The 14702-nt window shown below is 53.2% G+C and overlaps 1 protein-coding gene across 2 annotated transcripts in view; it reads right to left on the bottom strand.

Annotated features, from left to right (window-relative positions):
* COL23A1 (collagen type XXIII alpha 1 chain) overlaps positions 1–14702 on the bottom strand; it is a 314520-nt gene that overhangs the window by 63203 nt on the left and 236615 nt on the right. For both annotated transcript variants that reach the window (XM_054511118.2, XM_064595788.1), the window contains exon 3: positions 3236–3280. In XM_054511118.2, coding sequence (XP_054367093.1) covers positions 3236–3280 — 45 coding nt within the window. The remainder of the gene's footprint in view (positions 1–3235; positions 3281–14702) is intronic.

Below are 14702 nucleotides of genomic sequence, written 5' to 3'. Positions count from 1 at the left end.
TCCCACCCCCCCAGGGTCCAGGGAAGGAAGGGAATGGCAATATCATGGTCTCTGTGGACCACTGAACAAAGGAAGAGAACACTGTTGTATGAATCAGAACACAAAATATCAACAATTATCTTCTTACGGTCATTTGCCAACTATATGGCTCCTGTTCTAGAATTTTTCAGTGGGACTCACAGAACTCTTTCCTACCCTAAGAGCCCTAGACTCCTGGGGAACTCATGTATAAAATGCATAATTAAGGGTCCTCAAATCCAAATGCAAAGGAAGCATCGTTAGTAGAATGAATAAATCTCTTCTGCACATAGATCTACTTTCAAATGCATACTGCCACTAATAAATGCACAAATCCATTTAAAGCAAGGACAACAACAATAGAACTCTAGCACCGAGACTGCTGATTGAAGGCTGGCAGCTGCAGAGATGGGGTGAGCACCTCCATTTGCCTCCGCAGGTGTAGCATGGCCACCAGCCAAGCGGCATTCGATTGCTTTGTCCTTGTGTCTCCTAACCCTTTATCCATCATTTACCCACCAGTCCCTCTTTCTCGCTTCCTCCTCCCTTTCCTCCCTCTTTCTTGTCAACAAGCGTTTACTGACTGTCTCCTGAGTGCCTACGGGTCCGGTCCCGGCTTTGAAGAGCCCCTGTCTTGGTGGAGAAGGACAGGTGTGCAGAGCAGACCCCCCGCAACCAGATGCAGAAATGCTGGGACAGAGGGAGGTATCTGGGGAAGGGGGAGCTGGGCAGTGGAGGCTCTTGGGGAAAGGCGGGTCTAGATGGAAAAAGGATCCTGCCCAAGGTCCCTAGAAAGAGGACCCCAGAGTGCAAGAGCAGTGTTGGGCTTCTTGGGCTGAGAAATGGGGGAGATGAGAAATCCATTCCATTACGATGGAGATGCATAAACACTGCAGGGCTCTGGAGGTGTTTTCCAGGCGAAGACTCCCACGGACAGGGCGAGCTCTGTCTGCAGGACTGGGGCGGAGGCGGCAGCAGCAGGAAGGCATCTCGGCCAGATACTGTCCACAAGACAAAAAGAGCCTTTCTCCCTGGGATGCAGGAAAACGCCTGGTTTGTGCAAGGGAAGGCGCCAAAGCCAGGATGTGCATGTATGTGAAACTATCTGGAAATAAACAGGGGGCCCCGCCAAAGCTAATCCGAGAGGGACATCTGCTCTGTGCTGCTCACACCACTCCCTGACAGGCAGAGAATCAGGACCCCGCGTGGGAAAGGTCACTGAAGGGAGGAGGAGCTGCTTACCCCTTGCCCAGCAGCTGACCTTACACAAGACACTTAACCCCTTGGAGCCTCAGTTTCCTTATCTGCAAAATGGGAATGATACCATATTTTTATCTTTTGCAGGGCCCTGTGAAGGTCACATTAGATGAAGAACTTGAAAGGACCCAGCCCAGAGTCCAGTAAATCCTTGTCTTTCTTTGACTTTCAGATTGTTTTAAAGTGGAGGCCGAATTCTAAATGGATTTTTGAGGAAGCTGAGTCATATTATACTTTATCCTAAAAAAAAGTCCCTAATTTCCTCATTTCCTTACAAAGAGGACATCAGAAGCTTACAATAAAATGCAGAGAAAGGAGAACTGAATGATGCAGTGTGTTTTTGGAGAGCTGGTAGCGTGTGTGTGGGGATGGGGAGTGGGTTGTGGGTGATTACACACAAAACCCAGAGTAAAGAAAAGCCCTAGCAATCAAACACAAAAGAGCCTTCAGCTCTGGAAGTCAAAGCGAGCAGAGATCCATGAAGGGCATTTCCCAGCAGTGAACTCTAGGGAGCTTATCTGCAAGTCCTCTGTATAAGGAATGAGATAAGGCAAGCATGCAGTGGTACAGGGGGCAGGAAGCCCATGCCCAGTGCCCAGGAGAAGACTCTGATGCACAGAGAGAACCTGCCCCATTTCCCCCTGGGGTGCAATCTGCCTAGGGTCCTGGTGAAGCTGCTTAGGGGCTGAGCATGGGTGCGTTCATTCCTTCCCTGTTCTGTGCACCTGCCTTCCCTGAGCCTACTGTGTGCCGGGCTCTGAAGACTCGGAGTGAGAGCCCCAGCCAGCCGGGTTCGAGAGGCTTTCTCTAGATGTAAGGACAAAAGGGTAGTGAACTTGGGCCGAGAGTCCAGGGAGAGGATGAGACACCCTGGGCAGGCTCAGAGTGGGAGGCTTTGACCCCCTGGGTGAAGCAGGAGGTGGGGGACATGGTGGGAGGAGAGGGGAGAGCCCTGAGAGGCGGTGGTGGCATGGACAGAAGGGGGCACGGGTCCAAGGTGTACGGAAGAGGAAACTGACCAGGACTCGGCATGGGAATGGGGACCGGAGGCGTTGAGGATGCTGCCCTGGGGTCTGCACAGGGAAGCAGTGGCCGGAGGTCTCCCTGGGATGACAGGGAGCCACAGGACAGCAGATGTGGGGGGGTGCTGGTTTGGGGGGGCACCTCCAACCTCAGGGCCCAGAGATGACTGGGGTGGAGGCGTCGTCAGCATCATAGGGGAGCCGGAGCCCCGGGGGTGGCAGAGAGGACAGAAGAGGGCCACAGGCAGGCTGGTTTGAGAGGCAAGTGGGGTCCAAGGGAACAGGTGCAGAGGGAGGGGTGGGAGATGCGGGAGGACATGCAGGCTGGCGCTGAGCCGGGGACACTGTGGCCAAGCTGACGTCACCGGCAAGGCCGTGAACAGACCAGAAGCCTGGGATGATGGAAGGCGAGGTGGGGAGTGGGCGTGGGGGTGGGGGGTGGGGTCTGGAAGCTTCACTGTCATGGGGGTTGGGGGTGTGTAGGGTGAGTGCATTTTGGGTGAAATGAAGGTGGCAGGAGGGAGGGGGCGGCGAGTAGAGTTGAGTCTGCGGGTTGTGTGGCAGGGAGGTCGAGGAGTCAGGGGAAGGACAGTCCAGGTCTGGGGAGGGCAGGGGACGCACCCAGGAGGGCCACCAGCAGCCCCTGCAAAGGGAAGACGATGTTTTAGGGGCTGACAGTACCTTCAGGGAGTGGCCAAGGGCACAGAGGGACTGTCCCCGGAACTGCAGGTGCCGAGAAGCTAAGGCAGTACTGGACCAACGACTTGGGGGACAATGGTCAGCTGGAAGGGAGAGGAAGGCCTGGCCCTGGGTCTGAGCATCCCGGGTTACAGGGCAGGGCGAGGACCGGCACCTCCAGCCAGGGCTCAGGTCAGGTCTCAAGGTCAAGGGCAGACTTCCAGGGCTGGGTTTGGAAACCAAGAAAACCGGGGACTCACCGGGGTCGCCTCTTCTTCCAGCCTTGCCGCGCCGTCCGGGAGGGCCTGGGCAGGAGAACAAGGACAGACTGGTTGAGAAGGGAAGCCAGCAGGCTTGCGCGCAGCCCACGAACCCTGCACCGGTGCCCACCGCCCACTGCCCACCGCCCTGCTGGCTGCATCCTTCCCCTTCCTCTCCATCCGGTCACCAGTCTTTCACGAGTCATTCCCCACTCCCAGAGACTGACTCCCTGGAACTCTACAGGCAGAAGAGTCTGCCACTGAGAAACTGGATCTGGGAGAAGAATAGAGCCGAGTGAGGTTGGGAGTCCTTTTACGAAAGCCCCGACGAACGCTTTTTCATATCCCCTAAGGTAAAATGTTAGAGACGACACACCACATAGAGACACTACCATGGCCTTCCAAATGCCTGAACTCGGGAACAGCAGGTGCTGTTCTGTCCACCGCCTATCCCTCCTCTGCCCTCCAGAACCTTCCGCACCCCTCCCCCACAACTCCGGGGGAGCGGCTCATGAATTTCTCATGATTGATTGCACTTAAGGTCCACCCCAACGTGCAGCAACCTCCATCCACAGGTTGTGAAGTCTTTCTGAATTTGTGACGCGGATCACCCTGCCTCCACCTTCTCCCCGCTCTGCCCACGTCGGTCCCCAGACCCAGCGACCACAACGCTACAGGAGAATGCCGACCAGCCCCCGGCCCGAGTCAGGGGTCGTTTTCTCAGGTGCTGGGGGAAAAGGTGTGCAGAAATGAAGGTGTACGTACTAGATTGCCGTTTGAGATGCATGTGACACCTCTCCGCCCATGGTGCCCACCGGCTGCACGCTGGCCTGGTGGGGCCCGGGGGCGGTAGATCTACAGGCTCGGACGGTATTGCAAGGAACTGCACTTTCCTATCAAAGTCAACCTTAACCTCCCTCCCAAATCCCCGGAACAACCACAGGGAAGAAGCAGAGGCTGTCCAGGAATCAGGTCCGAGGCAGGATGGTTAACTAAAATATTCATGTGGGGCACCTGGGTGGCTCAGTCGGTTGAGCGTCTGCCTTCAGCTCAGGCCATGATCTCGGGGTCCTGGGATCCAGTCCCACATCAGGCTCCCTGCTCATTGGAGAACCTGCTTCTCCCTCTCACTCTCCCTCTGTGCTCTCCCTCTCTCAAACAAATACATTAAATCTTTAAAAAAATAAAAAAAAAATTCATGTGTATGAATTTTCCTTCCTTCCTCCTGGTTTCAAGTGGGCAGTCACTGTGCACCCCAGACCAGGGATTGGGATGGGTGGAAAAGCAGAAGAAGCCCAGGGTCAATGGCACTTCTAGACTTTTGTTCAGGAGAGTCCAGAATGATGAGGAGGGAGGGTCTTTAAGGAAAAGAGGGAGAGAGAGAAGAAAGACTCCTCTGGACGTGGAGTGGGGCCCTTTGTGCTATGCTACACCCTAAAACCTTTACAGGTGGCTGGGGGTGATCGTATGTATACACCATGTATTGTTCATCCATTCATCTCATCGGGTGATGGATGCTTGGGTTGTTTCCACCTCTTGACTATTGTGAATAGTGCTGGGATGAACATGGGTATACAACTACTGCCTCAAGATCCTGTTTCCAGTGCTTTTGGATATATACCTACAAGTGGTAGGTATATACTAGGTCATACAGTAATCCCATTTTTAATTTTTGGAGGAATCTCCATATTGTTTTCTATGCTGACAACACCATTTTACGTTCCCACCAATGAAGGCTTCAATTTCCCCATAGCCTTGCTGACACTTGGTTTTTGTTTTATATTTAATTAATTAATTAATTAATTAATTAATTATTTTTTTGGTAGTGGCCGCCCTAAGAGGTAAAATGTGATACTGCATGGTGGTTTTAATTTGCCTTTCCTTAAAATTAGTGTTGTTGAGCATCTCTTCATATGCCTGTTGACCATCTGTATGTGTGTGTCTCCTTTGCAGAAATGTCTAGTCATTGCCCATTTTTTAGTTGGATTTTTGTTGTTGTTGTGTGGCCAGAGTTCCATTTTCTGGATATTAACCCCTTATCAGGCACATGGCTTGCAAATATCGTCTCCCATTCTGTAAGTTGCCTTTGCCCTCTGTTGACGGTTTCTTTTGCTGCATGGAAGTTTTTAAGTTTGATGTAGTCCAATTTGCCTATTTTTGCTTTTGTTGCCTTTTTAACCTTTTGAGGTGTGAGGTAAGGGCTCTGAGTCATTCTTCTACATGTGGATATTCAGTTTCCCCAACACCATTTGTTGAAGAGACTGTCTTTTCCCCCCTGGACAGCCTTGGCCTCTCTGTTGAAGATCATTTGACCATATAAGTGATGCAGCCCTGAGTTCTGAGAGCAGAAATTCCTGCCGGTCATATGGCCCTGGTTTTTCCTCAATACCCGACTCAAACCTTGAATTTTGTGCTGGAATCGTCCACGGGCCATGTTGACTTGGCACGGCTGAGATTCTGGCACTTTCATAACAGACAACAGCTCCTCACCCTGGTGAGGGATTTGCAGCTTATGGAGCACCTCCAGATCTATGACCTCAGTTGAGCCCACGCCGCTCAGTCACCTGCCAACCTAACATCTCTGTGTGGATCTCACCAACATCTCAGGCCCGTTGTGGCCAAACATACATCCTAGTCTCCTTCCCAGCTCCTGTGCACAGCTGGCCTGGTGTTAGGCCCTTTCTCCTCTCTGGGCACATCTGTTTTCAGGGAGAGTGAGGGTGTGGGAATGGGAACCCACACATAGCATCATCCTCCTCTGCTTGTAGGAGGGAAAAGGCCCACTTTCACTCACAAGGCCCAGGGCGCTGGTCACTGGCTTCTGGGCTTTTGCCAGGCCACAGAAGCTCATGCTCGGCTCAGCAAGGCTGCCTGCCTTGGGTCTTAGGCTGCGGTGAGGGACAAGGTAGGAAAGGGGCCCCCAGGTGGGACAGTAAGCCAGGCTCTTCCTGGGTCTGAAAGCTAAAGCACACCATGGTTTCCTGCTGGTCATTACTGGGTACGACTATAAAATTCCCTGTCTGCGTAACTCAAGCCAGATGAAGACATTTGCCTTCACTGAGGCGGCTGAACGAATGGATTGGTCTGGTGGTTCTCCTGGGTGGCATGGTTAGGCAGAGGGCCCAATGAGGAGGGGTGCTCACAGGCAAGCAGCTGCCCAGGCAGGTGCAGTGCCCCGTCTCCTAGAGCCTTTGGGGGAGTTCCCAGCAGGCCTGGAGTGGGGCAGGGCCTGGGTATCCTCAGGCATCCAGGGCCTGTGGAGCTGCAGGCCCAGCAGGCTGGACAGGACTCCCAACTGAAAGGGCCTTGGTAGAGGAAGAGAATGAGCCTGATGCTCTTGAATCCTCTCCCAGACCAGCCCAAACCAGATACTAGAGGCTTCAGCGTGAACAACTCACAACTCGACAACTGGTCAACCTTTGCGCCAATAAGCAAAAGCAGGCCTCTGGCCCAGCGGTTTGCCCCAGAACTTTCTCCTTGCTGTTTTTTCTCTTTCCCTTCCTTTCTCCAGTGGGAAAACCTCTCCCACCGTCGGCACACACTCAGACACTCAGACTGCCCTGGGAGGCATCTGGGAGTAGGTCCTGATTGGCCTGTTATGTACAGATGGGAAAACTGAGGCTTTGAGGGGGAGGACAGGTCTTGCCTAAGGATGCTGTTGGGAAAATGGTTCCAGCTGGAAAATCTGTGCATGATGAAGCCCACATCGTGCTGTTCTCCCCGCCGCTGCGTGGGACCCACACAGTGGTGGGGACGCCACCCACAGGGGTATCCATGAGGTGTGGGCAACAGACACCAGCCAGGCAGGGGCAGTTCAGGACGGGAAAGATATGACTGACATGGAAACTATTTACCTGGGGCAGGTTACTCAGCCTCTCTGGGCCTCAGGTTCCCAACCCACGCGGATGGAATTTTAGGGGTGACAGCTGCCGTGCCGAACTATTAAACAGAAGAGCTGGTGGCATGAGCACCAGCTCGGAGGCACAAAAGGGGTGCCTATTTGGGATCCCAAGAAGTAACTGGCTAGACGGGCCTTTGGGCCTTCAGAACATGGTGCCCTGATGTCAACAGCCTCCTGTGTGTCCCCCAGGGTGGGTAAAGCCTGAGACATGGCAGCTGCAGGTCAGTGACTTTGTGGGCAGGGTCTGAGTCCCGACACAAGGCCAGTCTGGGGGTTTCCCACATCCCTCCTGATGGTCTGTCTGGGGACCTGGGCACCAGGATGCAGGGGTTGCACGGCCTGGGGATGGGGTTTCTCAAAGACATCCTGAGGTTTCGGGCCCAGCCTGGGCTCCAGCTTGCTGTGAAATGATTCTGGATGCCCGTGACGACCATCTGCCCAGTAAGTAACCACGGAGGATGATGGTTTTCTTAAGTGCCGTTTGAAGCCAGACAATATGGAACCATTTCTAACTCATAAAAACCTCATCTCTGGCTGGGCTGCAGAACTCACGCACTGACCAGATCCCATGTGGGGACCGCGCCCAAACGGGCTCTCTTGGAGGTCTGAAGCCTGAGGAGGTGGCTCTCAAGGTGGTGGCCTCCTCGAGCCTCCCTGGCACCAACGCCCCCCAGGCCTCCTCCTCCAGCAACGTCTGCCTTATTACGGCCTGGACATGTGGGGGACAGCCTGCCCAGGCCCCTGTGTTTCCCAGGTCACCCAGTCCTCGGCCCTTCCCATGCTCCTCCTAGGACAGAGGCTTTTGTGCAATTCATCTTATTGAATCTATACACAGTTCTAGAAAGTGTTTTATTTTTTTTTAAGATTTTTAATTAAAAAATTTTTTTTTTAAATTTGACAGAGAGATACACAGTGAGAGAAGGAACACAAGCAGGGGGAGTGGGAGAGGGAGAAGCAGGCTCCCCACTGAGCAGGGAGCCTGATATGGGGCTCGATTCCAGGACCTTGGGATCATGACCTAAGCAGACGCTTAACGACTGAGCCAGCCAGGCGCCCCTAGAAAGTGCTTTAATCTCTTCCCACTCTCTTTTCCCTCACGACTGGGGAAAAGGAGACTCAGAGACGTCAAGAAATGTTGTCAGAGGCAATAGCCAAAAGGTGGAAAAACCCTAATGTCCACGGATGGTTGAAGAGATGAAGAAAATGTGCTGTGTGCACACAACGGAATATTATTCAGCCTCAGAAAAGAAGGGTGTTCTGACACATGCCACACCATGGATGAAGCATGAGGACATCATGTTAAGTGAAATATGCCGGTCCCAAAAAAAGACAAATACTGTATGATTGATTGCCCTTATGTGAGGTGCCTGGAGTCATCAAATTCAGAGAGACAGAAAGCAGAAGGGCGGGTGCCAGGCACTGGATGAGGGGGGACGGGGGTCAGTGTTTAATGGGGACGGGGCTTCTGTTTGGGAGGATGAAAAAGTTTTGCAAATAGATCGCAGTGATGGTTGCACAACACCTCGAATATACCCAATGCCACTGAATTGTCACACTTAAAAACAGTTAACATGGTAAGTTTTAAGTGGTGTGTATTTTACCAAAAGTTAAAACAAAGAAAAGGAATGTTCCCAGGGTTCTCAGCTCCCAAGGGCCGGAGCACGAGTGCGAACTCAGGTTGGCCTCTTAGAGACCACAGAAATGTCGTTGGCGGTATGGCTGATGACTGTCCACAGCTGAGTGTCTGCCGAGAGCCTGGCCTATGTAGTCACAGGGCACGGTGGTGTCCCCGAGGTCACACAGTGAGGAGATGGCAGAACAGGGACTCGAACCCAGGTCTGTGTGACTCCAGCGCATGTCCTCTGAACTCCTGGGTCATTGTGACCAAGGCTGAGTTCTTATCATCATCCCAGGATGTGTCCAGAGCCTCCTGCAGCCTTAGGACCTGGCCCTTCTCATGGGCACTGGGGGCCCCTTTCTCTGACCCTCTTCCCAGAACTCTGGGAAGGAGCCTGGGGGTCAGGTGGTTTGAATGTTCCGGATCTTTGGTCTGGAGCTCCCTGCAGTTGCCTGATGCCCCGGGGGCCATCGTGGGGGTGCGTGCTGAGCAGAGGAGGCAGGGGAGGTCCCTGGATTTGAGCTGCTAAGACCAGATCATGAAAACACCTCCCGAGATAATTTTGTTTTATAAGTTTCAGACCAACCTTGGAGTTGGAAACTCTTGCTCAGGGGTAGGGGAGAGTTCTCCCTGCTCATTTCCTGCCTGGGCTAACAAAACCCCCTGTCCCTCGCAGGAGTGGGGGCAGGTGCGTCCTATGGACACCTCGGGGAGGGCCTGGGGGCCATGGCCTTCCTGGAGGGGCTTTGCCTCCTGGAGTAGCCGGCCACCTGTCAAGTTGCTTGAGCTTGGCCAGCATCGAGGGCCATGTTGTCCTCCAGGAATTAAAAACACGGCTTCTTTTTTTTTTTTTTTAAAGATTTTATTTACTTATTTGACAGAGAGAGACACAGTGAGAGAGGGATCACAAGCAGGGGGAGTGGGAGAGGGAGAAGCAGGCTTCCCGCTGAGCAGGGAGCCCGATGCGGGGCTCGATCCCAGGACCCTAGGATCATGACCTGAGCCGAAGGCAGACGCTTAACGACTGAGCCACCCAGGCACCCCTAAAATCACGGCTTCTTACTCAGCAAATACAGCTCATTCCAGAAGGACTTTATTGTCCCCAAAGGCTCCCCATGCATCATGCTACGGGGAGTCCTGCTGTGTTTTGGAAGGTCCTCAAGCAGTTTGGAAGACCAAGACCACAGGCTGCTGGGGTGGTAGGGCAAATGTTTGTTTGGGACGGGGGTTGTGTCCAGACTGGTGACAGATTCCTACAGTCCCTATGACCAGATCGGGCAAGCCCACTTAGATATCACTCCCTTCAGTGGCTGAATGAACAGGGCCCATCTTGGGGGGAGTGGACTGGTGGGGGACCCCAACCTCACCTTCACAGAGGGCCTCAGATGTGGACCCTGCTGTTCTCTCCAAAGGAGCTGATAGTACCAGACACCCCTAGAGGCCCCCTGATGGTGTTTAATAAAAATAACAGGGAGGAACACCATTTATTGTTTGCTCTACGGCTGGTACCAATCTCGGCTCCACAGTATTGACCCATCTACTCTTCACATTGAACCTATGAGGAAAGCTACCATTGTCATCCCCATTTTATAGAAGGAGAAACTGAGGCGCAGAGAGATGAACTGACCTTCTGAGTCATACTGCTGGTAGCAGGTGGGGCCGTGCAGTGTAGACCCCGAGCGTGTGCATCCAAACCCTGCTGCCCGCCTCCCGCACGAGGAGATGCTCACTGGAGGTGAGAGGTGCCCACCAGTCCACGGGTTCCAGAACCCTTTCTTGGTATTTGTTATTATTATAGTTTTTAGAATACAGGACCCACACACAAAGGAAGGGGGCCAGGGATGGCTCTCAGAGGTCTGTGAATTAAATATTGAATTAAAAGGCCACACGTTGCCACCAGCACCAGCCTGGACTGACTCCAGCCGGATTCTGGCATGGCCTCCTCACGCCATCCGATGCGCCCGCTGTTTCCAGGCTGCTTCCTCTCTGAGTCAGGAGTGGCTTTAATGAAGTGTTTAAAATAGGATCAAGGAGTTCAGACCTATGACTCATGCCGGTGGCACACCGGACCCAAGGGTCCCGGTGGGAAGGGCTCCCGCGAGGTGGGGGCAGTGAGCCCGGGGGTGGGACGACCCGCTGCCACCCACTGAGTGCCTCTGCCCTCTCTTTAATCCTGTTCGTCACTCAGAGATGCAGGTGTGAACAGGGACGGAGACCAAAGGGAGGTGACCTGTCCAAGTCACAGAGCTCATCAGGAGCTGAGGGTTGGGCCGGCACCAACGCTGCCCTCCTCAGTTCCTTATTTTTGGGGAAATGGACCGTGGTTGAGGTGCCAGCACTAAAAATATGGAATATCTCATCCAGAGGTAAGAACAAGGAGGACTTGGGAAGAAGCAGAACGTGGGTGGATAGTTTCTGGATCAGAGTGACGGGGCTCACAGAAGGGCTTCTGGTCAAGGGATGTGTGTCTTAGCCCAGAGACTTCAAGGGACTTCTTGAAGGATACTTCTGAGTGACAGCTGTAAGGCACATGGGTACCCCATGTTGGGGTCACCCGGTCACAGGCCATTCCTTTGGCTTGGCAGAGTTCCCTCCCTGCTGCCCTTGGCTCAGGCTATAGAACGGATGAAGCAAACTCACAGGAACAGTGAAAAGCCCCTTGTGGGGGGAGCCGGGACACAACATGGTACTCCCCTCCCACGGGGCTCAAGCCTCATCTCTGAAGGCTGAAGAGGCCCTGACCCGCCCGCTGGACTGGAGCGGAAGGAAGGGGAGTTTAGGGAGGGACTCCGGAAAAAAGAAGGACCTTCCTGGGCTCTCAAAGGTGGAGGTTGAGAGGTTGTCCTCCATATGGAAAGCGCTGGAGCCAGGCTAAGAAAGGTACTAGATCCTAAGGAATTATGGCTGCGCAGGTGGGGAGTACAACGGGGTCACCAGCCGTGGGTAGCTGCTGTTGGGTGGGAGGGCCTGGGGTGACTGGGGCTTGGCCAGACCCAGATCTGTGCTCGTGCAGATCAGCTTCTCCCCAGAGCCTATCATCTCCTGAGATTCCATTTCCTGTTGGAGAACAGGCTCCAGAGAGGCACACAGAAACCAGCACCCCCCCAAAAAAACAAATTCCTCAACTCCCCGTGCACCCCAAAGCCTTAATCACTGACACATGGGCCAGGGTATCCCTCCGAACTTAATGAAGTCCAGGATTTATTGCTTTCCGAGAATGAGGAGATTTTAATTTTATTTTGTTTTATTTCTTTTTTAACTTAAAAAGCCATTCGTAGGAGCTTTGACTTTCATGAGAATTCCTCATGACCTGCAGGTTACAAGCCCCGCCCTGTGCCACACAGAAGGTTCTAGAAAAGGGCAGGTGAGGCCGGGCAGCTGGAGGTCTTTGGAGCGTGGCCAGCATGGTGGCTCAGGAAAAATCTGGCCACTTAGCATGAGCCACCTGCTCCAAGGTGACCTGACCCGAGGGGCCCTGGACTGTGGACTCCTGGCTCCGTGGGACAGGAGGACAAAGCTCTCTGGAGGGAAAGGCATGCCAGCCCCCAGCAGGGCCCAGGGTGCTTTACCTTCTGCATCTAGTAAATATGGGGGCAGGTGGGCACTAGGGTGACCAACCATTGCAGTGTACCCAGGACTTTTCTGGGACTTCCAGTGCTAAAACTGGGGCAGTCCGAGGCAAACTGGGATGGGCGGTCACTCCAGTGGGCAGCCCGTGAGGAAGGGAAGAGGCTCTCAACACTGCCTATGTACCACCTGCTTCCCCCCCACTTCCCACCCTCTGTCACATGGCCTTCCTTCTGCTTCTCAAATCTGCCAGGTCTAGTCCTACCCCAGGATCTTTGCATGAAGCGTATCTCTATGCGGCTGACTCCTCACTGTGCTTCCTGACATCTTCCCTGACAACTGTCTGAAAGTCCCCTGCCCCCAGGGGACTCTCTGTGATGGTTTCTGGTTTTCTTTTTTTATTTGTTTTTAACATTTTATTTATTTATAAGAGACAGCATGAGCAGGGGGAGGGGCAGTGGGAGAGGGAGAAGCAGGCGTCCCGCTGAGCACACTAGTGTCCCTTGTTACAGCGTGGGGGAGGGAGGAGGGCTTCCCAGAGGTGTGGGAAGTTTCATGGGGTCCCCGAGGGGCTGCTGCCAGCATCCTGGCCCATGATGCCCCTGCAGACTGACTCACACTCCCAAGGGGCCTGAGTGATTCACTCTTTGTCCCTCTTGAGCCCCAGGCTGAGGCCCACATGCCCTCTGGAGACTTTCAGCGGGCTTTATTTCCCCGGCCCTCATCTGCCCAGTCTGTCCGGCTTAGGGGTGACCCCACTGTCTTCCAGCTGCCCCATCCCTCATAAAGCAGCGGCTCCCTGCCCTTCAGGGCTGCTGGGCCCTTCCGGGGGGCCGGGAGGTCACAGGGGTGCTGAGCAGGGACCTGCCATCTCCAGCCACTCAGAGGGGCGGGGCCCGGCAGACCCTGGTACCCCGACACCTGCAGATCTTTCTCCCAGCCCCGGGACAGTCAGCCACACTGTGCCCACCTGTGTTTGGGGCAGCCTTACTGTCTAAAGAGCTTCACTGAGACATTTACTTCACATACCATACAATTCACTCCATGGCCTTGGTATAGGACATTCTGTTTTAAAACATTTTTATTATTTTTTTTAAATGGTGGTAGGGGTGCCTGGGTGGCACAGTGGGTTTGAGCGTCTGGCTCTTGGTTTCGGCTCAGGTAATGATCTCAGGGTCGTGGTATCGAGCCCCGCTTGGGGCTCTGTGCTCAGCAAGGAGGCTGCTTGAGGATTCTTTCTCTCCCTTCTCCCTCTCCCTCTGAGCCTCCCTCTTGTGTTCTTTCTCTAAAATAGATAAATAAGGGGGCGCCTGGGTGGCTCAGTCGGTTAAGCGTCTGCTTTCGGCTCAGGTCATAATCCCAGGGTCCTGGGATAGAGACCCACGTCGGGCTCCCTGCTCAGCGGGGAGCCTGCTTTTCTAGAACTCTCCCTCTGCTGCTCCCCCTGCTTGTGCTCACTTTTTCATGCTCTCTCTCTCTCAAATAAATAAAAAAAATTAAAAAAAATTTCTTCCTTTTTTAGGCCGAATAATCTATTTTATTGTATGTGTATTCCACATTTTGTTACTATATTATTTTTTTAAATGCTGGTAAATTGTACATAACATAAAATTTGCCTTTTAGACCACTTTTCAGTGTACAGTTCAGTGGTATCAGGCACATTCTTAACGTTGTGCCACCATCACCACTGTCTGGTTCTGAAATTTTCCCTCCCACCCCCCAAAAAACTCTGTGCCCATTAAGCATGAACTCCCCATTCCCACTTCCCCCAACCCCTGGTAACCTCTAATCTATTTGCTGTCTATGAACTTATCTGTTCTAGATATCTAGATATTTCAGTATAATGTGGAATCCTACGGGACTTGTCCTTTTGCTGTCTGGTTGATTTCACTTAGTGTCTTGTCTTCGGCGTTCATCCATGTCACACCATTGTTATGACCCGAATATCTGTCCCTCTGGAATTCAGATATTAAAATCCTAACCCCCCAGTGTGATGGTGTTAGGAGGCGGACCTCAGGTCCTTTGCACAGCTTTCAGTCAGCCTTCTGCAACACGGAGATGTCCCCGCTGCTCTGGCTGCTCCCAGAGCTCTGGAGGGGGTGCTGGGATGCCACGGGGAGCAGGGAAGGGGGCTCCTACCTGTGGAGATGCCATGTGCCAGAAGTGTGCCCAGCAACCCTGCCAAGAGGTGGCAGCTCTTTGACCCTGCAGATGAACTAAAAGATGCTTAGAGAGAAGGAACTTGTCCCAAGTCACACGGCTTGCGTGTGGCAGAGCTGGGATTCAAACCCAGCTGTGTCCAATTCCAAAGCACTTGCCTTTTTTTTTTTTCTTTCAAAAAAGAATTCGGTTCTGCCTGGGGCTTCTCCCATCTATTCACA

The sequence above is a fragment of the Mirounga angustirostris genome, unplaced genomic scaffold (genome assembly GCF_029215605.1).
Source record: "Mirounga angustirostris isolate CCGP_5_RB_7025 unplaced genomic scaffold, mMirAng1.0.hap1 SCAF_7, whole genome shotgun sequence".
In the NCBI taxonomy this organism is placed as follows: domain Eukaryota; kingdom Metazoa; phylum Chordata; class Mammalia; order Carnivora; family Phocidae; genus Mirounga; species Mirounga angustirostris.
This window is presented reverse-complemented; position numbering and strand designations above follow the sequence as displayed.